Consider the following 19,661-nt stretch of genomic DNA (forward strand, 5'->3'; position numbering starts at 1 on the left):
CAAAGGAGAGATACACACCTGAAAACTCTCCTATGGAGATGTCCAGCGCAAGCAGACACAGGCCGGGAGGAGAAAAGGAAGCAAAACAAAAAGGTCAATCAATAATTAAAGTTACAAAAATAAAATCACAAAAAAAAACATCAGTGATCCTGCAGGCATTTCAATGACAGTGGAAATGGAATAATAAAGGCCAGACCAGTGGTGTGTGTAGGACGAGACTTGTGTCAAAGCTGATTATGTTTTCTGCAACATGCAGTCCCAGCAAACCTACTGTGCCAACCCCAACCAAGCTCCAAAACTGCTGTGGCGTCAACCAATCACTTACTTTGAATCTTATGGTCAATGATGACAGCACAACCAGAGGCAGAGTCGGGTTTATAGACGGCTGCGGAATCTTAATGAAGGAAATGATAATATGGGTTGGGAACCAGAAGATTTTCACGTCTGCTATGAATAAAGAACATTTTGATTTGATACCGTTTCTAATCCATTGTTCAGCAGTTTATTCTACAGAATGTAAAGCCCAGGATGATTAAAAAATATCCTCCAGCCTTACAGACAAGAAAACAGAAAGGCTGCACTGACTGGTTCAGCTCTGCAGCACTGCATCAAAAACAGGAGAAATTCTGACTCAGGCTAGCAATGATTGTTTTGATCTATTGCGCAGCATCACTGTGCTGAGAAATGTTGTGCACACCCTGACCCAGCATATTTTTCATTCTACATTCTTTGCTGCAGTTTGCCCCATTCTGAATTTAACAGTCCAGCACCACAAATGACAATCCTGATAGAATTATCAGTGTGACTGGTCATTAAGCTGCTTCAGCCATTTAGAGACATCTTATGAAACCCAAATAGAACAACAACTAAGGAATGGACTGAATACTGCAATGGTGGTGGGTGTGTTACTGCAATTCTTTCACTGGTGAGACAGATGATTACATTTCGCAACTGTGCCAAATATTATTTTTTTTCCAATGAAGGAGTGCAGTGCCAGCCATTCAGCAGAATATCCTCCACAGTAAAACAGATTATGTGCCTCTCAGTCTGGCTCCTCAACAAAGCATCACTAGCTCAGAAATACTCCACCATCTGTCTTTATGGATGTATGATTGTAAGAGAGTACAATTGCATGGCTGTGAAAGTGTCATTATATAAATGTCTCACCATTCAAATGGCACTGAATATGCTACTATATGAGTGTTACTATACGGGTACATTGCTGTATGAAAATGTCATGTAAACGTGTTGCTCTATGAGTCCGACATTAAGAATGTAGTACTGTATAATGGCATTAATGTACAACTTCTTTGTATATCATTACAAGTATATCATTATACGAGTCTTGCTGTATGAATGTGCTGCTGTGAGTGCAATACAGTACCAGTTTATCACTATACAGGCATTACTATACATTGCGTGACTATCATGTTATAGTTGTATTATTGTCTGAAAATATCACTGCACGACAGTTTTGGGGCATAAAAGTTATTGGGATGATTTGCTGCAAGGAATTTCCTCTGGCTTTTTTCTTTCCACCAGCATAACTTCAGTAGAAACTCCAATTATTTGCACAAATGTGGCTTCTTTCAAAGTTACGGGAGCAAAGTGAGAAAAGCCCAGGGAAATTCCTGGTGTTGAGCTTCACCCCCCTGGGCAGTAACCTCACTGAGGGTGGATGTCTTTACTGAACCCACACAATTACAGATGGCAAAGGTCAACATTATCCCCAATGTTTGAGAGTGTAATGGCGCCAGAATGTCAATGAATGTCACTGCCATTGTACAAGGGTATAATTGTTTGAATAAATGTTATCCGAGTCCCTGCAGATTAACTTTCTGGAAGTTCAACAAACTGCATTTACTAACCACTGGTCTGTCCTTTTAAATTAGAATGAGACAAATCATTAACCAAAACCAGACATTCAGTTGCGGGGCTGTGTTCTGTGCCTTCATCCACTTCAGTGCACTTAACCTCATTAATTAAGACACATTGGTGATTTGAAATATTTTTCCATCATATCTGGCATGACATTCACTCTAAACGGTGTTTTAGGTCAGACAGCAATATAAGGCAAACACGTGCAAAGTCTATCCCGAGAATGTTGAACAGAGCACTTCACCATATACACTCTGGGCTTCAGTGTCTTGAAGTATAAAGTGGTCCAATTTCCAGGAGAATGGTGAGGGGCGGGGGGAGGTGTAAGGGGGGGGTGTGGGGAGAGGGGACCCTTTCTGAGAAATAGCAATACATTCGACAATGAATTAGTGCACAGAAACTCATTAAAGAATAATAATCAGAGGAGCAGCTTTAACACCAATGGTTATAATCAGCGTACCTGGATGCTAGAATTTACGGAACAGTAATGCAATTGGATGAGCTGAAATACAGTGAAAATGTGCAACATCTTGATTTCTTGGGATCTAGCCAGTGTCAAAGTTAAATTTTGCAAGCAATGCTGATTTTTATTTTTGAGTAAGGAGAGGTACCACTCAAGACCTCCCTTCGAAGAGCCGGAATTGCACATGTTGGACAACTCCAACTGCAATGCAGTCTATATTTCAGTCAACGTAATCAAATTTGCAAAACATTTCTGCATCCTAGCCCACACCAGTCATATAGATGTACCTTTATCACAACAGCTGAAACCAACCTGACAGGATCCTCTTGTGGTGACGTAGAAGCATATCCCAGCAAACATGCATTAAGCCATCTGCATTTTTACAGCAATTTTGGTATTGTTCTATTATAGCACATTGAGTATTATAATGACACATCTGAGACCGGTCTTAATTACTTATCTTCACCAATTTGTACTCTCTACAAGCGATCGCCAATTGTGGAAGGATTTCTAATTTACATTTCCGAGGAAAGTGCGCCCTTATTACTGGAAGTTAACAGTGCTGGAGTTTCCATTCACATGTTACTTACAGCAGAGCACTGAGCTCAGGAAAACCATCTTGGAAAAACGGTAAATTGAGGTCCCCCCATAGCAACGCTATACTTAAACCATTTATGGTTTGTATAAATATTACCCAAATCCTTGCAGATTTATTTTCTGGATGTTCAACAAACTACATTTACTAACCACTGGTCTGTCCCTTTAAATTAGAATGCGACAAATCATTAACCAACTCAGACATTTAGTTCCGTGCCACTGGCAGAGGGTAGTTTGTATACTCGCAAACCTGACCCATTCTCACTGCCCTTAATTCCAGCTCTGTAATTAGCAGCAAATTTGAGGCAAACAGCACAGGTCAGTGGCCTGGCAGCATATAAACAGTAATGTGATGACATGGGTCTATTTTAAATCATAAAAAGGTAAAGAAAATACTGCAGATGCTGGAAATCCAAACTAAAATCTATGGCCTGGAGTCCAGGGGGGGGGCGGTGGCAGAGAAACAAGAGGCCAATCTCCTTCAAATCATTTTGTCCAGTCATTGCTCGAGCACAAATTTTGTTGGCTTTCCATTTGATTCCATATTAACTGGACCAAGGAATTTTCTGAGGAAGCCCACAGCTTCCCATGGCAAGATCAAATTTCTCTCCAAAATGCATCTCCACACTGATCCTTTATGAAATACAGGACTCCCAAGCCCAAATTAAGAGCATAATGTTAATGGTAAGTTAGTTCTATTGTTAAGATACACAGGGCATTGTTTAATTAAGTACTTAGAGTACTAATAAAGAGAGACTACTAGTTCACTGGGTTAGTAGGTAGGAGGCAGACATATGTAATGCTGCATTCTGCAAATAAACCATCTATCTAGAAAGGGATTTGCATCCAGTTTCATACTTCACCATCTAGCTTGGGATCCATTTATCAGTAAGAACCTTACTTTCTAATTTACTTCAAGAATACAACAGGGGATGCGGGTAGTTGGTTTAAGCACCAACGCATTGTTCTATGAAATGATGGAATGCAATCTATCGTTCTCCAGATGGAGAATTACCAATCATGGATGTGCCATTAGAATTCAAATCAATGCATAAGACATGCTAGGTCATTTGTGCAGGTTTTCTACCAGTCGGTTGCTGGATGGCATCAGCATAGTTATGAGGACAGGTCAGCATGCTCTTTCCTTGTTGCAAAGTAGTGAGTGCAATGGGAGTGGCAGTTGTGAATGAATAGGCAAAAAAACCTTTTAAAATTATTTGGTTGTGTACATTATTTTACAGTATTCAACATTTTACATTTCATTGACTGGAAATTATTCAGATTAAAAAGTGAACATATTGGTCAATGTTTTAGGGGTTTAATGACAGTCAAAGGTTGTAAAAGGACCCCAAAAACACAGTTACAGCTGAAACCTGGCAACATCAGACCTGACCACTTCTTACCACAATCTCCAAATTTATAATTATATTTGAAAAACAACATATAAATTGCATAGCAAACATTTTATCAGTTTAATACAAGTCACAATGCCTTTTAAATGTATTCAATTAATCAAATTGGGCCTACTCTCACCAATATCAACATAGTGGCTGTAAGAACAACGACTAAACAAAACTCACTGAGGCAGAACAATAATAAATATTACTGCACTGTAGAATGGTCAATGTGTATTACTGATGGGGATGCTCTGAACTCGACCACGTCATAAGGTGGAGAGTGAAGCTGAAGCATTTCCTGAGAAAGAGAGTGATAAAGGAAAATTGGAGATCGAGATAAATATTGAACCTCCAGCTATAGAGCAGCATATCTCTCGCCTCCCTACAATCTTGAACGTTGCCTGAAAAATGCTAAGAATTGTGAAGAAAAATAATTAGCTCTTCTTGCAGAAATTTGAAATCTAAACTTCATTTTTGTTTGCTAAATTGTAATAAGCGGTTTTTTTTAAACGTTTTGATAAAAAAGGAAAATATTTTGTCATGCCACCGAAGAATTTGGTATTTTGTAAATAGCATTTTATATCTTATCTTGGGCTTCAAGATTATAAACTGATTGAAAATCATTAGGGATTTCTGCTTGTATCGAGATTATTTTTTTACGTCAATCCCAGTTTACAAATCCAATCCTGTCAAATTTGCACATGCTTGACTTACCGAGCAGATCTGCCCCCTCGTCCACATCCCCGATGACTTCTGACCCAGCAGTGGAAAGTTCATGGTACAGTGAATCCGTGTTTATCCCGAACGCCTTATTTACAATTCCTTGCGTGGGGCTGAATTATCCAATTTACAACAGTCACATTAGTACAGGAATTAACCTTACACAGAGCAGACTTACACACCTGACCCAGAGTCCTGAGCCAAGCAAGGCATGACAACCCACCATATTCTGTTGAGTGGACATGTATTACTGCTGCCATCTCCAACACACACATTACTTTTCTGGGCAAGATTTACACACCCGGTCTAACAATATGAACAGGAAAAAATTACTGTTGCCGTCTCCAAATTTCACAAGAAAAATGAAAAAAGATAACAGCACATGCATAGATTCCCACTCTTACCATCAACAATGCTATTTCTGAGATCAGTTAGCATCTTTTTTTTAAGCTGTTTCATTTAAATGATCCATAATTGATGCTATTACTGAATGTAAGAATGAAGCGCATTGTAAAGGCATCCATGGCGACAGAGCTGCCTTACTGAGAATACAGGGACGGACATTTGCACGAGCAATGGGTGACAATGGTGCTAGGGTGAAACGTCAAACTCAAAGAGCCTGGTGGATATTTTATCCATGTGGACACATGTTTTATAATCACTGATAATTCATAACAGGTCATCACGTGGTGCAGGATGTTAATGAGCTCACAAGACACGCCGCCCTGAGATTCAATGGAATTGGCAGAGAGCCATGAACCACTCTCACCAACTAAAGTCCAATTCTCATGTCAAACCTTTTGTTGCTAATCACAGAACAATATTGGTGACAATTGTTCATGAGGGCTAACCCTCCCTCTGAGCTGGACGAGTGGTTGGCACTGAGGAAGGGTTATTTGAAGATATGTGGGGGGGAAAGGTGAAATAAAATAATTAAATAAATAAACCAAGACAGCGAAATTCTCAAAGGAAATACTGCAAACTCATGGCAGGTCAATTATCATATCTGAAAAGAAAAAATGGGTTAAAATTCCATTGCACCACCTTTGGCACATACCATGAGCATATGTTAAGGAAGTGGGTAGCAAAACTTGTACCCCAAAATTTTCTGGTGCAAAAACGCGTGTGCAGCACCAGACAGCAAGGTTTCCAACTTTTCCAATGCAACTCAATGCAACTCCACGCACAGTTGTACGCGGATCAAAGTGTGTTTAATAAATAGTAGTGGCCCCCGTATTCCGTTTCTACACTCTCCCACCCATGATTTCCCACTCGTGCAGGTCAAAGGACGGAAAATTAAAATTAAAAGCCCACCACCTCCTCCTGAGTTTTCATTTCTAATACTTTCTGAACCACGAAATTATGGAGGAAACATGAGACAATCACGATGTCAGAGACCCACTCAGGAACATGCTGCAGTGACCCAAGGCAGTGCAATCTCTCGAACCCTCTCAATTCCCGCTTATGGCTAGGCCTCATTCTAGCAACGTTCTGCTGTTAAGTTTGACAGTAAAAATGGTTATGGCAACAAGAGCTTCAGCTCATCTCCCCAGTGCTATCCCAATTCTTCACTGTCTGAGAGCAGTGGAGGCTGGGTCATTGAATATATTCAAGGCTGAGCTAGACAGATTGTTGATCTACAAGGGAGTCGAGGGTTATGGGAGGCAGGCAGGAAAGGTGATGTTAAGGCCACAATCAGATCAGCCATGATCTTATTGAATAGTTGCTTGGTAGTACAGAACTTGAATATTGCTGTAAAGAGGGACAGGTTGCCAAAGCTTATTGCTCAGCAAGCCATTTCATGCTGCTGCTCTGCAGTGGCGACATGAGTGGTATTTTCCACTAATGGGGGAAAAAGAATAGGTAAAATACCAGCGGAGGCAGGCAGGCAATGGGCATAGAGCCCTCCAACCTCCCAACTGATTTTATGCCTCCCACTCAAGTGCCAGCCTCCTCCCAGGGAGTCGGGAGGGCAGAGGGTCGTAAAATTCCAGTCTATATTAGAATTAACCAAGTTCATGGTATATCAGGGGAAAGACAAACGAAAATGAGGATCTGGATTGGAATGGAACTTGCCACAGAGTTGAGAAAATAGTGTTCTAAGTCACTGCTTCAACCCGCCCCATCAAAGGAGGGTGATTTTCATCCCCATTAGTTGGGCTCGATTTAAATAAAGGCACCAGAGGTCAGAGGGAAATACTTTATTGTACCATTCATTTCTTTACTGATTGAGGAGACTTGTCAACACCATTAGCTGGGATGAAGGTGCACTGAGAGCCAATGGTAACAGCAATATTTGTAGTCAGACAAATTTCATCTCTTTTATTCAGAATGGACATTGGCCATCCTCTACCCTCATTTTGGACATGGGTAACACCAGACAGAATACATTATTCCTGCCCAGGCAAGGTATGATCAAAAGTGTGGCCCAGTTACACTCCTAATGCAGCCCCATCGTCAAGGAGGGTCTTGCACTACCAAGCAAGGGAGGAAAAGAGGAACACAACTTTTTGGCCTGAGGGAACTGCAGCTGATTCCTGGCCATCGACTTCAAGGTCATCTGGCTGCTGCTGGAAAACAGCACCAGATGGCTCCAAGGCCTGAAGATCTGGAGAGTCCCTGGAAAAAAATGAGCGCACACCTTTGTGTCATTTTCAGCTGCCTCTGAAAACCCTCTGGTGCATTCCAGTGCAAGGCCCACTGCCAACTTCTTTGGGTGTCTTGTATCTGAGTGCCCTGGACCACTATACCAGGTATTTAAACTGCAGGATGAAAGCACCCTATGCCTCCTCATTAGCGTGGCAATGTGGACCCTGTTCCGCCCCTTGGAGGGAACCCCAGAAATCCCAGAGCATGGTAAAGGCAAAGGGCAAGTACAACAGGTCTCTATCCTCTTGTTCCTGGTTTTAGCACCCAGAAAAACAGGTGTTTTTATTTTGAAGATGAGTGTGAGGAAACCCAACTCCATTATCATAACACACCTCCCACTCAACTGGCATTGCCCATCACTAGAAGTTTTGAGCTGAGAAACTACCTGTTGCCTCCACGTCCTTCAAAGCGTGGATCTTGACACATATCAAGTTCTGGGGTTGAATCAATAATCTCTTGAAGATCAGACAACTCGTCACTACTGCCCATTCCTGCAAATGATTTCAAGGATACAATTAATTTCATGGTAAAGATGTACTGTTAAACTACTGACCATCAATGTTCTGTGAACTGAGACAGCCACGGGATATCAGAGAGTGTTAGACTGAAGGATTACTTACTGATATGGCAGACACAGTGCATCTGGGTGGTACATTGAAAGAAGTGGTAAATCACATGGTGAGTGATATGGCAAAGAGTTACAAGACTTGAGATTATTAGTAAATGACTCTGAATACATTCACATGACATTCTGGCATTTGGCTTTTTAGCCCATTTATTTTAACCAGGAACCTATTGAAATAGTGTCATTCAAACACATTGGGGCCTGGCTTCAATGAAAAGTTAAGACTATGTGGGGTGCACCATGGGTGGGGGATCCACGATCACTCTTTTCGCACCTCCAACAAATTTAAATCTCATTCCACTGAGTGTTCACCCACTTATAACAGCGATTTTTACACAATAACATGTATAATATATCAGGTTGCATGATAGATAAGGATATAAACTCAAAGTAGGTCACAAAAAGGTATAGACTTTAGACTTCATCAGTAATTAACAATGTCAGAGTTACAGTGAGGAGTGTCAGCATATCACAATGTAAAAGTGACACCCTAGAGTAACTATAGAGCTACAAGTAGGTTAGTAATATATTGATCAGATGATTAACATAAAAGTATTACAAGCCAATTTTGTATTGAGAGTTATATTACAATGAACACCCAAGATTGAAAATTAAGTACCAATCTAATTTAATCAATGGATTTAAATAGGTAATATCATGCATCTAAATGCACAGGTATGTGGGAATGTGTAAATACAGAGCAGAAATTCAATAGTAAGGTTCCAATGCATATCAGGGAGCTATTACCAGACAGTAATCTAACACGGCAGAGTAAGATGGGTGAGGCCAACTAGCCCAGTAATCAAACTCTGCCCACCCTGAACTTGCAGTCCTGGGCACTACGACTGGGTTTCACATGGGAAAACGTTCCTGTGCTCAGCACTGCCAATCCTCAACTCAATGAGCACGGATAAACGAGGGAACAGGAGCAATCTCTCACCTATACTGACGTTCCTCATCTCCTGGGTGACCTGGACTTCCATGTTTCTGCTATTACCTTTCACCCGCTTTCGCTGGTTCTTGACTTTGCTGTCCCCGTTGTAGATTGGATTAACTACTTCATTTAGTGGAGTGACAGCTGCAGAAGGTACAGATGATGTTGGGGTGTTGGACTTGGTTCCTGTGGTACTCGGGGTGGCAGCAGCTGACGATTGCCCAGACTCCGAGGTATCATCCTGACACAAGACGAGAGTGTTACAATCATGAGCCTAAGTCAGTCCCACCTTCGTAACGATAAGAGACGATATGACCATCGGGGCTCAGGGTTATTTGGAGTCTCAAGCTATCTCAAAATATCAAAAAACAAAGGAACCAAAGCCTATCTGCAGAACAGAGCAGGAAACAGATAGAAACGGTAACTAGTCAAAATAATTGGCTATCAGGGGCCTGAAGTTAAAATACCAACGCGATAATAATAAGACCATAAGATCCAATAAGAAGTAGGCCATTCGGCTCATCGAGTCTGCTCCGCTATTCACTGAGATCATGGCTGATCTGATAATCCTCAACTCCACTTTCCTGACTTGTCCCCATAACCCTTGATTTCCTTACTGATTAAAAATCTGTAGCTCAGCCTTGAATATACTTAACGACTCAGCCTCTACAGCCCTCTGCAGTAAAGAATTCCACAGATTGACTACATTCTAAGAGAAGAAATTCCTCCTCATCTCTGTTTTAAATGGGCGCTCCCTTACTCTGAGATTATGCCCACTAGACTGTCCCACAAGGGGAAACAACCTCTCAGCATCTACCCTGCCAAGCCCCCTAAGAATATTTTCTGTTTCAATAAGGTCACCTCTCATTCTTCTAAACTCCAATGAGTACAGGCCCAACCTACTCAATCTCTCCTCATAAGAAAATCCCTCCATACCCGTGATCGATCTAGCGAACATTCTCTGGACTGTCTCCAATGCCAATATATCTTTCCTTAACATACACAGCAGGCTATATTCACTAATTCCCTGGTACTTGGCTTATGTATGTAATAGTGCCAATTCCAAAATGCATAAACTGTGGAGTGGACATATTTGATACCAGATTTAGTTGCAAACAAGTTGTAATTGTTGTGAGGCCTCCTACCAGAAATAGTGTAAAAGTGAACACAGTAACAGCAGTTTCATGAAAAAATAAGTCTACGCCCAAGGTCCAGGCTGTAGTCCAAGCCTGATCTCTATGTCCAGTTTCCGCACTGGAGCCCGCTTCCATCCTTCAGGAGGCCAGTACACCTCTCCTCGCTCAAGTCGCCGGCCTCTAGCTTTACCCCGAGACCCTGCGAGGCCCAGGGTGTGTGAACTCCCACCACAAGTAGTACCTGTCTCAACTCCATCCCTTTTACTCAGGTGCCTTTGTTTTCTGGCAGAAGCAGAAATCCCCACAAAGGCCCACAATCTGTGGCGCCCAGATCCTGGCGCAGTTTCTGGCCTTTCCAGCGGGTAATAGCAGGTGACTTTTGACCCCCGACAACTTTAATTGATACCCCAGATGTCATAAGTAATTTGATTAAATTTTCATTTTGTATTTATAAAATGAACCATAATGAACATCTTTCCTGAAGGAACCACAAAGTCTAATTAAAAAGGTCGTCTGAAACATCGACATTATCATTACCAACACTTAAGGGACAATATTAATGTCACAGGAAAGGATCCAAGAGGCCTCGGGAGAATCGAATGCCAGAATTAGTTTTGCTTAGCCTGCGATAACTCTTGTTTAATGTTGCATTGAAATTATTTCATTGCGCAATGTTTAAATCAGGTTTGGACTGATTATCTCATGGTGATGTTTTCTTAATGTCAGAAACTTGAGGGCTGAAATTTGACTGTGGCGTTGATGAGAAAGAAAATCAGGCAGGTTGTAAAATGCCAAAATTGAATTTCACCCTATGGATTCTGGGGTAGTAGAGAAAAATATTTAGAAACTATTCTGATTTCATTCTTTCTCACTATTGGATCTGACATGGACACCATGGAGAGAGGCTCATTGAAGAAGGGAGCCGAAACAGGTGGACGCTCTGCTAGACTAAGGGAATTGGGACACCACATGCAGATACCTTTGGGAACCACCAGGGAATTTGGGCATGAAAGATAGATTCCTTCTCAGATTGCCCAGTAATAGAGACAGTGCAGACACGGTCCCCCAGTAGACTAAATGAAAACTCAGGATTCCCGGTGGAAGATGGGGGTTTCAAGATAACTGGACAGATAACTCAGTAGAGGGGCAGGGAACTCCACCTACAGGTATCTCAACTGACCATTAGTTGGCCAATTAAGGGGTCTCAATTGGCCTCTGGGGCGGCAGGCCTCCCTTGACATTCCTCGCCTGTGACTGAATCGCAGGGAGTCAGGAAGGCAATAGGCACTCCACCCCTGCCTTCCCTCCCGATACTACAGTACCCACCCATCCCCTGCCTGCTCCCATTGGCCAGGTTAAATTTCACCCTTTGTGTGCACCTTGGAAAAAGGGGACTGTTGCAGGAGATATATGGACAACTGCCGTGTAATATGTAATTTCAGGGTTATTGGATAAAATAGAGGTGAGAAAGCATTGCATTGGCTGCAGTCATCTGCAAAGATTGTACAATGTTCAACAATTATAGACCAGTACAAGACTTAAGGTGAAAACACAAAAATGCGTAATAGCCACACAGCTCACTCTCCCTTCCTGTCACTTCTGCTAAGGACACAAGAGTTGCCCACAACCCAGACAATTCCATTCTCCTGGAGGATACTGTAAGACACAACAGGCTGAGGTAGAAGGGGAAATGTTAAACAATAAAACCATGCCAGATTCTGTTTCTAACTGCACAGCATTTTCCATTAGGCAAGAAGGTCCAGTTGGCTCATGTTCTGGCATGCCCCGGACACACTCACCTTCAGGCTACAATTAGATAGGGGCTGGCTAAGATCGCTCAGATGCCAGTTGTCAGAGCCGGGGGTGATACGGCCAACTTGCTGCCCACGGAGATTCCCATCCAACACAGGGAAGAGGCCCAGAGTATTTGGTCGTTCCTTTCTACTAGAAAAGAGAAACAATGTGCAGTTGAAGTTTCCTATTTATCAACAATTCACACGTTCTTCATAAATATTCAGGCTGTTGTTTAACCATTATTACCATGAAAATTTGCTATAGTGAAATTTATGACAGACAAAAATCATTTCAATGGTTTCTAGACATTATACAGCTATCAATAATAGGTAGATACGTAAAACTTGTTCAATATATCCACGTGAAAAGTTTACAGTTTAAAAATAAAGGGTCGCTCATTTAAGATAGAGATGAGGAGAAATTTTTTCTCTCAGAGGGTCATGAGTCTTTGCTGCTCTCTTCCTCAAAAGGCAATGGAAGCAGAGTCATTGGATATTTTTAAAGCAGAGCTGGATAGAGACTTCCTGCCCTGCTGCCAACGGAGGTCCTTAAGTGGACAACTAATGATCACATGCCGCTGGTAATAACCAAGTGGTGGGCGGGCAGTATCTGATCGAGGGACACAAGAGCGCTAAGGGGGGGCCGCTGAGAGCCAGCCCCTCCCCGCAAACCCCACCCCATGAAACCTTCTCGCCTTAACGGGCCACTTACTGAGACCTATGGCCTCAGTCGCTGCTCAATCCTGGACCTCCAGTAGGTGTCAGTCCGGCAGCAGCTACAGCATCCCCAGTGGCGCTGCTGTTCAAAAGAGCTGCGGCCTCCAATTGGCCAGCAGCTCTTAGTGGGTGGGACTTCCTCCCCCCAGGGTCCTTGATCCTGGGGCAAGTCCGCCAGTAGCCTGTTAATTGCCTGAGGGGCACTTAATACTGGTGGTCCTTCCTGGAGGAGGCAACGTTGGTCTCTCACCAGCTCTCCAGCCAGCAATTGAGATCACTCTCCCCCACCCCGCCCCAGCCACTCCACAAAAACCAGCCCAATGTACATATATGTCTTCACAGAGAAACATCTCAGTTCTGCAAAAATAAAAAACCTGGGCTGCAATTTACAGCCACTTAATCTCATCCATCTCTTTAAGGCCGCCACTCAGCTACTCCCTATGGAGGAGTGGTCTAAATAGTTATTGAGGTGAAGAGATGGTGAGGCAGGGATGAGAGTGGGTGAAGACAAAAAGGTCTGAACATTTTTTGTGACAAGGGATCATGTACACATCATAGTGCAAAGCAGCAAAGTCAGTGCAGCGGAAAATTATAGCACTTATGATCTGTAGTAAAATGTAAATGCTTCTAGGCCCCTTCAAATAGGTGGAATTAGTAGACTTCAAGTGGGCAGAAACATTAGTCTTCCCTTTGTTTACCTTCTATTACCATCAAGGACCAATGTATTTATATCAAACCACCAAAGTGACCTCAACATTAGTGCCTGTAATACAGGATGAAATCCATACGAACTTGACTTTCCTGGATTCATGTAAGTGCAAAGTGGAGCAAAGGACTACAGGGAGGGGGAGGTGAAGGGTGGGATTCCACAATCGAAAAGTCGGAATTGAAATTTCTCATCCCAGTTGAGTGTAGATTGTAGTTTGCTCGATGTTTCTAAGTTTCCAGCTCCAGGTCAGAAAAAAAAATACAGCATGCCTCTCTCTTTTTGAAAGCTTTTGACACTTTGACATCCGGAGTGTGACTGAGGACGGAATTTTCCGTTCCCGTTGGCATCGGGTGTCCTGGTGGGCATGAGTGGACAATACAGAGAGAAGGCCAAAAATCAGTGTCACGCCGTCATGGGACAAGTTTGCAATTGTCCACTCCACCTGTCAATGGCAAGCCGCATTTCCCACCATCACACGTCAGGAACATCATTTTAATACATCTGCATATAATTATAAGCCCTGCTCACCAGAATCATCCCCCACATCGGCATGATTGCAAGCTGACGTGTTTCACAACTGTACATAAGTGTCATGCACCTGGAGAGCTGCGTTTCGCTTGGGGCTTGAGGTTTATTTGCCTACCTTGCTCTGGGCAGCACTCGCGATCATCAGCGCCAGGTTTCGCAGGCAGCACCACATCACTTTTAGGGGGGGTTCATGGGCAGGTCTCTACCTACCAGGCTAGCTGTAATGCTTTTCAACGGCTGCAGGGCTAGGGGTTGCTTGGGGTAGGGGTGTCCTAGGGTGTGTGTGGGGGCACATGTTGATCTGTGTAAGTGGCCTCAAGATTGTGAGGAGGCAGTCTCCAGAGGAGATGAGGCCAGATGGTGATGTGAGAGAATGGATGGTGATGCCCCTTGAGCTGGCAGTGAGTGAGATGCCAGTGAATGTGTTATGGCCTTGTCAGTGTGTGAGTTTAGAGTGATGGGATGGTTGCCTTACCCTGGCAGCACAGATGAAATCATTCATCCTCTTTCTGCACTGGATGGCCAACCTCTTCTGTGCAGTGTTGACAGTGACCACCACTGCCACTGCCTCCCAAGCTGGAGTGGTGAGATTGCTGGACCTCCAGCAGCCACAGCGGGAGTGGAGGACACCATGGTGGGCCACCAAAAAATGTTCCAGTGACGGGTCACTGAACACTTCTTGGCTTTCAGGGCCATGTCTTCACTGGAGCAGTCCTGGGCTGCAAGCATCAAGAGCTGTGTGGGCGGCTGCAGTTTAGATATGGCACTCGGAGTGAGGAAACGGTGGGGTGATGTGTTTCCTGTTCTGCATAATTAATGAGGCAGGAAACAGATGGTACAGCGCAAAAACCCGCCATTGAAACTAGTGAGTACAGCGTCGTTTTTCACACCCACTACCGCACTCAGTGCAAATCTGGGACAATTCTGCCCTGGGTCTTCCAAATTTTATGTAAAACTAGACAATAAAAGCTTCCACAAGTATATAAAAAGGAAAAGAGTAGCTAAAGTAAACTTTTGTCCTTTAGCGGGTGAGGGAATTAATAATGGGAAACAAGGAAATGGCAGGGACTTTGAATAAGTATTTTGTATCTGTCTTCACAGTAGAAGATTAAAAAAAGCATCCTCAAGAACAGTAAAAAAGGAGGGGGAAAAGAAGAGGGAGGAATTTAAAATAATCATGATCACTACAGAAAAAGTACTAGGAAAAATAAAGGGGCTAAAGGCTGACAGGTCCCCTGGATCTGATGGCCTGCATCCTAAAGTTTTAAAAGGTTGCAGAGATAGTGGATGAATTGGTTGGAATCTTCCAAAATCCTACAGATTTGGAAAGGTTGCAGTGGATTGGAAAACCCCAAATGTAGCACCACTATTCAAGAAAAGAGGGAGACAAAAAGCAGGAAACTATAGGCCAGTTAGTCTAACATCTGTCATTGGGAAGATACAAGAATCCATTATTAGGGAGGTAGTAGCAGGCCATTTGGAAAATCATAACACAATCAGGCAGAGTCAACATGGTTTTGTGAAAGGGAAATCATGTTTGACAAATTTATTAGAGTTCTTTGAGGATGTAACAAGCAGGGTGGATAAAGGGGAACCAGTAGCTGTAATCCATTTGAATTTTCAAAAGGCATTCGATAAGATGCCACATAAAAGGTTTCTGCGCAAGATTCTTATCTTGATGTAGGGAGTGATACATTAGCATGGATAGAGGATTGGTTAACCAACAAGAAACAGAGTGTCAGGATAAATGAATCGTTTTTAAGTTGGCAAACTGTGACAAGTGGAGTGTCACAGGAATCAGTTCCTGGGGCCTCAAGTATTTACAATCCACATTAATGACTTGGATGAAGAGGCTGACTGCATTGTAGCCAAATTTGCTGATGATACAAAGATAGGTAGGAGAGCAAGTTGTGAGGAGGATACAAAGAGTCTGCAAAGGGATATAGATAGATTAACTGAGTAAGCAAAAATTGACAAATGGAGTAATGGATAAGGCAGCAAAATCAGTGGACAGAGGGCAAAATGAATTGAGATGGATACTGAAATCACCTAAGATGAGAAATTGTTGAATACAAGAAGTAGGGAATCTGTGATAGACTTTGTGCAGTGGTTGCAAGATTGAACATACTCACATCCTTGTTTTCTTATCGATCTAGGCTTCTTCAAGCTTTCTAAAATCCATTTCTTGCTGTATTGTTAATTGCCAAATACATATTGTTCACTTTGCAGAACTCCCATCAATACACTTAGTAGTTATTCTCCCTGGAATGCTCTACATTCTCAGCTAATTACCCATGAAACCTCATCGATAAAATCATCCAGTCACAAACACAACCTTCTGACTTGTGGACAGAATAAAAATTATTCTTTGGCAAGAGTTTCCTACTTCAAGAAGCACGTTAGTACTTTTGCCATTTTAATCTCCTCTTCATCAACCATGTTGTTTATCTTTCCATTTGCTCTAGTTACATTGATCTCTGAGCTTCTGGGGACAGTGGGTAAAGCTTTCTCATGGGAACAGACATTTTCCACGTTAAGCTATTTTCAAAGCCATCGTCTAATGTCCCACAAAAGGAGCTTACTTTGAATAGTTAAACCTCACAGTACCATAATTAAACATTCCATTACCACATACATCTCATCATCACAGCAGGTGCCGATTTTAATTTGAAGTGCACAATGGGTACAGTGCAGTCCAATCCCACCTGCCACCCTCCTGGTGTTACTGTTGTGAGGCCAACAGCACTTCAAGGCACAAGCTTCATTTACATTGCAGTCAATGCCTGGCAATGGGGAAAGATGATTGCAGAGATGGGAGCCTCGGACAGACCAGCAGCTGACCAATGATCTGTTGTGCACCTCTTCCTTCCGGCTGTATAAGAAGAAAGGTTTTTTTAAAAACTTCAGCTCTCTTCTAGTGGCCTCAGGCAGCTCCTTTAAGGAGTGCTGGTTAGGCCACTCAATTGCGGAATGAGTTGTCAGAGTATAGCAGAACGATTTGCATATTAAATCCGGCCTCTAACTTGATGGTGGCAAGTGCTCCGCTCATTGATCTTGGGGAGTGGGGGTTAATGTGCACGGGAAAACAAGAAATAGGAGCAAGAGTAGACCATTCAGCCCACTGAACCTGCTCCACCATTCAATACGATCACGGTAGATCCTGAGCTTTAACTCCCATCCACTCCCCATATCCCTTGATTCACTGAGACCAAAAATCTATCCAACCCAGCCGTAAACGTATTCAACGAAGGAGCATCCACGATCCCCTGGGGTAGAGGATTCCAAAGATTCACAACCCTTTGAGTCAAGTATTTTCTCCTCATCTCAGTCCTAAATGATCGGCCTCTTATCCTGAGACCATGCCTCTGCGTTTTAGATTCGCCAACCAGTGGAAACGATCTCTCAACATCTACCTTATCAAGCCCCCTTCAGAATCTCATACGTAATGTAGAAAATGTGAATTGCGTGCCTATCTCCAGATGCAACTGAAGCAGATAAAAATCACAGGGAATAAGCGGGTAACTGGAACTGTGTGACAGACACTTAATCCCAGAATTTCCTCAAAGCTGCTCTCACTCTGATGGCCTAACTTTGTTGAAAGTGTGACAGAAGCCCATTTACAAAAGGTGTTGGAAATCTGGAACTCTGTCCTTCAAATAGTTGTTGAGGCTGGGGAGGGGTCAATTAAAAAGTTCAAAACTGAAACTGATAGATTTTTGTAAGGCAAGGGTATTAAGGGTTAAAGAACCAAGGCGGTGAAATGGAATTAGGATACGAATCAGTCATGACCTAGCTGAATGGTGGAACACGCTTGATGGGTTGAATGGCCTACTCCTGTTGATATGTACCTACACACACATTTACAACAGCTTCAGGCAAAGGTACACTCAAGGAGCAGGAACAGGTCCTCGGAAATTCCAGGACTTAGTGTTGAACAAGTACGGGATAGACCACGATCTCATACATGTCCAATGCGACTGTAAGGGACAGAAGGATATGTTGATACGTTGAGCACGTGAGGAGGCCCGAACAGAACATTGGCAAAAAAACATTTGTCCCAATGGCCTGGTTCTGTGCTGTAAAATTCAACATAATTCAACTATGTATCTCACAGAACAGTGATTCTGAAAAACACTGCAACACTCTAGAGCCTATTACCCAAGGACTGAGAGACCAGTTGACTAAAAGGATTAGAGGAAGGTAATACTGCAGAATTCTATAGTCAGTGGTTAAAATTGCCATTTTCAAGGCTGGGAATCTCAAATTATATATTACCCCTCTGATGCCTGAGTAAAGGACATTGTGGGGCCAGTGCAAAAATCTTTGGAAATAAGAACGAGAATATAAGAAATAAGATTAGGAGGAGTAGGCCATACGGCCTATCAAGCCTGTACTGAGGTAATGGCTGCTTCTCGATCTCAGCTCCACTTTCCCACGCAATCCCCACATCCCTGATTCCCTTGGAGTCCAAAAATCTATCGATCTCAGCCTTGAATGTACTCAATGACTGAGCATCCATTAGTCCTCTGGTGCCTGGGGTAGACAATTCCAAAGATTTACAACCGTCTGAGCAAAGGAATTTCTCCTTCTCTCAGTCTGAAATGGCCATAAACTTATTCTGTGACTATGTCTCCTAATTCTAGACATTCCCACCAGAGGAAACAGCCTCTCAGCATCTACCCTATAAAGCCCTCTAAGAATTTTATATGTTTCAATGAGGTCACCTGTTATTTGTTTAAACTCCAGAGAGTATAGGCCCATTCTACTCAACCTTTCTTCATAGGAAAACCCTCTCATCCCAGGAATCAATCTAGTGAACCTTTATTACTCCCCTTCTAAGGCAAGTACATCCTTCCTAAGGTATGGGAACACCAAAACTGAACACACTATTCCAGGTCTGGTTTCACCAAAGTTCTATTAACAATTGCAGCTAGACTTCCTTACTCTGATACACCAAAGCCCTGGAAATAAAAGCCAACATACCGTTTGCTTTCCCAACTGCTTGCTGTACCTACATATTAACTTTCTGTTTCTTGTGCAAGAACACCCAAATTCCTCTGAACACCAACATTTAGCAGCTTCTCACCACTTAAAAAAAATTCAGTGGCCAGAACTTCTGCTGAGAGAACGGGCGCACGCCTGACCCGTTCAAGTGTAAAATAGCGCATGATGACGTCGGATAAGCGTCCCAATGTCATCGCACACTCTCACGATATTTCAGCAATTAAGAGGGCTATTAAGCCCATTAACACCGCAATTAACTGGGATTTTCCACTGCCCATCCAACATTACGGCTGGCGGGCGGGCGAATCGGTCAGGCGGCCGTTGCATTTTTCAGGAAACCTTGTCCAAGGGCAGGATGAGGTTTCCGTTATTAAATTTTTAAAAAATAAAAATCTATGCACAGAATTTTTATAATGTCTATGCTCAGGTGACTGCCTATGTTGCGTGGACATTTTTTTCCGGAATTAAAAGATCTTTATTTGATACTTTTGAAGTCTTCAGTTCTGAGGCA

At 42.8% G+C, this 19,661-nt stretch overlaps 1 protein-coding gene across 10 annotated transcripts in view; it reads right to left on the reverse strand.

Annotated features, from left to right (window-relative positions):
* Positions 1–19,661, reverse strand: part of mapk8ip3 (mitogen-activated protein kinase 8 interacting protein 3) — a 202,757-nt gene that overhangs the window by 107,876 nt on the left and 75,220 nt on the right. For 7 of the 10 annotated variants that reach the window (XM_078559072.1, XM_078559080.1, XM_078559078.1 and 4 more), the window contains exons 5-8: positions 12,199–12,343; positions 9,270–9,504; positions 8,090–8,195; positions 5,050–5,168 (exon numbers count right to left, since the gene is read on the reverse strand). In XM_078559072.1, the coding sequence (XP_078415198.1) occupies positions 5,050–5,168; positions 8,090–8,195; positions 9,270–9,504; positions 12,199–12,343 (605 nt within the window). The remainder of the gene's footprint in view (positions 1–5,049; positions 5,169–8,089; positions 8,196–9,269; positions 9,505–12,198; positions 12,344–19,661) is intronic. The other 3 variants (XM_078559079.1, XM_078559071.1, XM_078559076.1) reach the window with 2 other exon arrangements.

The sequence above is a fragment of the Cetorhinus maximus genome, chromosome 15 (assembly GCF_964194155.1).
Source record: "Cetorhinus maximus chromosome 15, sCetMax3.hap1.1, whole genome shotgun sequence".
Taxonomy (NCBI): Eukaryota; Metazoa; Chordata; class Chondrichthyes; order Lamniformes; family Cetorhinidae; genus Cetorhinus; species Cetorhinus maximus.